Genomic DNA, 2,216 nt, shown 5'->3' with positions numbered 1-2,216 from the left:
TGCATTGCTTACCTATGCTTTTTAATTGAACTGAATCTTTTTTAATATTAATATTAATTTCAATTTTTAATATAAATATTATAAATATTTACACTCTGGTGAAATTAAGAAATCAACTTTTAAATGAACGAAATTCTCAAATCCATCAGTGTACACATGCACATACATGCACACACACACACACACATGCACAGCCTCATTTCTATGTATATATTTATGCATGTATGCACATGTATCTATGTGCATAGGTACACCATGACCTTTACACATGCAGACAAGGGTTGATTCATATGAAAAAGAAAGTGAATAAAATAATGCAACCACTTATTGGGAAATCAGTAAGTTTAATTTTTAAAAATTAAAAAAATTTTGAATCAAACCAAATGTTCATCATTTTGAGCCACTCACCCAATGAGTATTTCTGCTAAATGTGGTGAAAATCCATTCAGCCGATTTCCAGTAATTTGGCAAACACACAGACAAAGGAAGACGAGTGATTACAATACACTGCTTTCGCTTACATATGCAAGGTAATTAACATAATTAATTCTTTTAGAGTGGCACCTTTCTTCTTAGCTACACACCATAGCTCATATATCATTTAAGAACTTTGAGTTATAACTATGCTTTTATGGTTAATTGTCTATTGTAAACTGTGTAAATATCAATGGTGTGTAACCATAGACTTTTGTGAAAAAATTCAAACAATATTTTCTTTTGAACTTATGGCCTTCGCTTGTGGAAATGCTTTTCCTCCCACAATATTTGCAAGGAAAACCTCGTTTCTTTGTCACCTGAAATGTATAAAAAACAAGAATGTTATTTTCTTAGACAATGGTACATGACACAAACAGTAGAGACTGAGACAAGATATAACTATATAGTTATGTATTAGGTTGTCAAGAAAATTTTTGCAGTTTTTAATCTTTAAATTCAGATGCACATATCTTGGCTCAAACAAAACTTTAGCAATCGAAATAAACACCATCAGAATCAACAGACTTTTGCCAACGCAAAACAAGTTTATTTATGCCAGTAGCATAAAAATCCTGCATTCTGGTATCAATGAAGTCGTTGAAGGTGTGTTTGGCATTGTCTTGGTTTTTGGAGCATTGATGTGATGCTTGAAAATGTGGTAGTCAGTAGGTGAGAGTCTGGTGAGTATGACGGATGTGGCAGAGTTTCGTAGCCCAATTCGTTCAACAGCTGCAGGGTCAGTTGTGTGACGTGTGACCGAGCGTTGTCATGGAGAAGAATTGGCCTTTTTCTATTGACCAATGCCGGCTGTTGTTGTCGGAGTTTCTTATGCATTTCATCCATTTGCTGACAGTACTTCTACACCGTAATGGTTTCACCTGGATCTAAAAGGCTGTGATGGATGAAACCGGTCGCAGACCGCCAAATAACAACCATGACCTTCTTTTGGTGCAATATATATGAATATATATATATATATATACATATACTCTTTACTCTCTTTCCTCTTTTACTTGTTTCAGTCATTTGACTGCAGCCATGCTGGAGCACCACATTTAGTTGGGCAAATCGACCCCGGGACTTATTCTTTGTAAGCCCAGTACTTATTCTATCGGTCTCTTTTGCCGAACTGCTAAGTGACGGGGACATAAACACACCAGCATCGGTTGTCAAGCAATGCTAGGGGGACAAACACAGACACACACATACACGCACATATATATATATATATATATATATATATATATATATATATATATATATAATATATATATATATACATATATATATATATATATATATATATATATACATGTATACGACAGGCTTCTTTCAGTTTCCATCTACCAAATCCACTCACAAGGCTTTGGTCGGCCCGAGGCTATAGTGGAAGAAACTTGCCCAAGGTGCCAAGCAGTGGGACTGAACCCGGAACCATGTGGTTAGTAAGCAAGCTACTCACCAAACAGCGACTCCTGCGCCTATATATACATATATATATATATACTCTTTTACTTGCATACTACTTTGATTTCTCTCCAGTCTATATATGACTTCTTCATTCAGAGCTCATGTATCACTACCATGGAGTATAGCTGTTTGCACACAACCATCATACAGTCTACCTTTCACTCTGAGAGAGAGAAAGAGAGAGAGAGAGAGTCCTTTTGTTGCCAACAGAGGCAGTAGCTCTCTGAACGTCCCCCACCCTATTCTTATTCTAGAAATGATACTTTCAG

General features: G+C 35.8%; 1 protein-coding gene across 2 annotated transcripts in view; it reads right to left on the bottom strand.

Moving 5' to 3' along the window:
* Window positions 1-141: 141 nt before the first annotated feature.
* Window positions 142-2,216, bottom strand: part of LOC115223625 (exostosin-like 3) — a 44,865-nt gene continuing 42,790 nt past the window's right edge. For both annotated transcript variants that reach the window (XM_029794288.2, XM_029794289.2), the window contains one exon: window positions 142-794. In XM_029794288.2, coding sequence (XP_029650148.1) covers window positions 636-794 — 159 coding nt within the window. In that variant the 3' untranslated portion in view covers window positions 142-635. The remainder of the gene's footprint in view (window positions 795-2,216) is intronic.

The sequence above is a fragment of the Octopus sinensis genome, linkage group LG23 (assembly GCF_006345805.1).
Source record: "Octopus sinensis linkage group LG23, ASM634580v1, whole genome shotgun sequence".
NCBI lineage: Eukaryota > Metazoa > Mollusca > Cephalopoda > Octopoda > Octopodidae > Octopus > Octopus sinensis.
The sequence above is the reverse complement of the archived record's forward strand: the minus strand, read 5'-3'. Positions and strand labels throughout refer to the sequence as shown.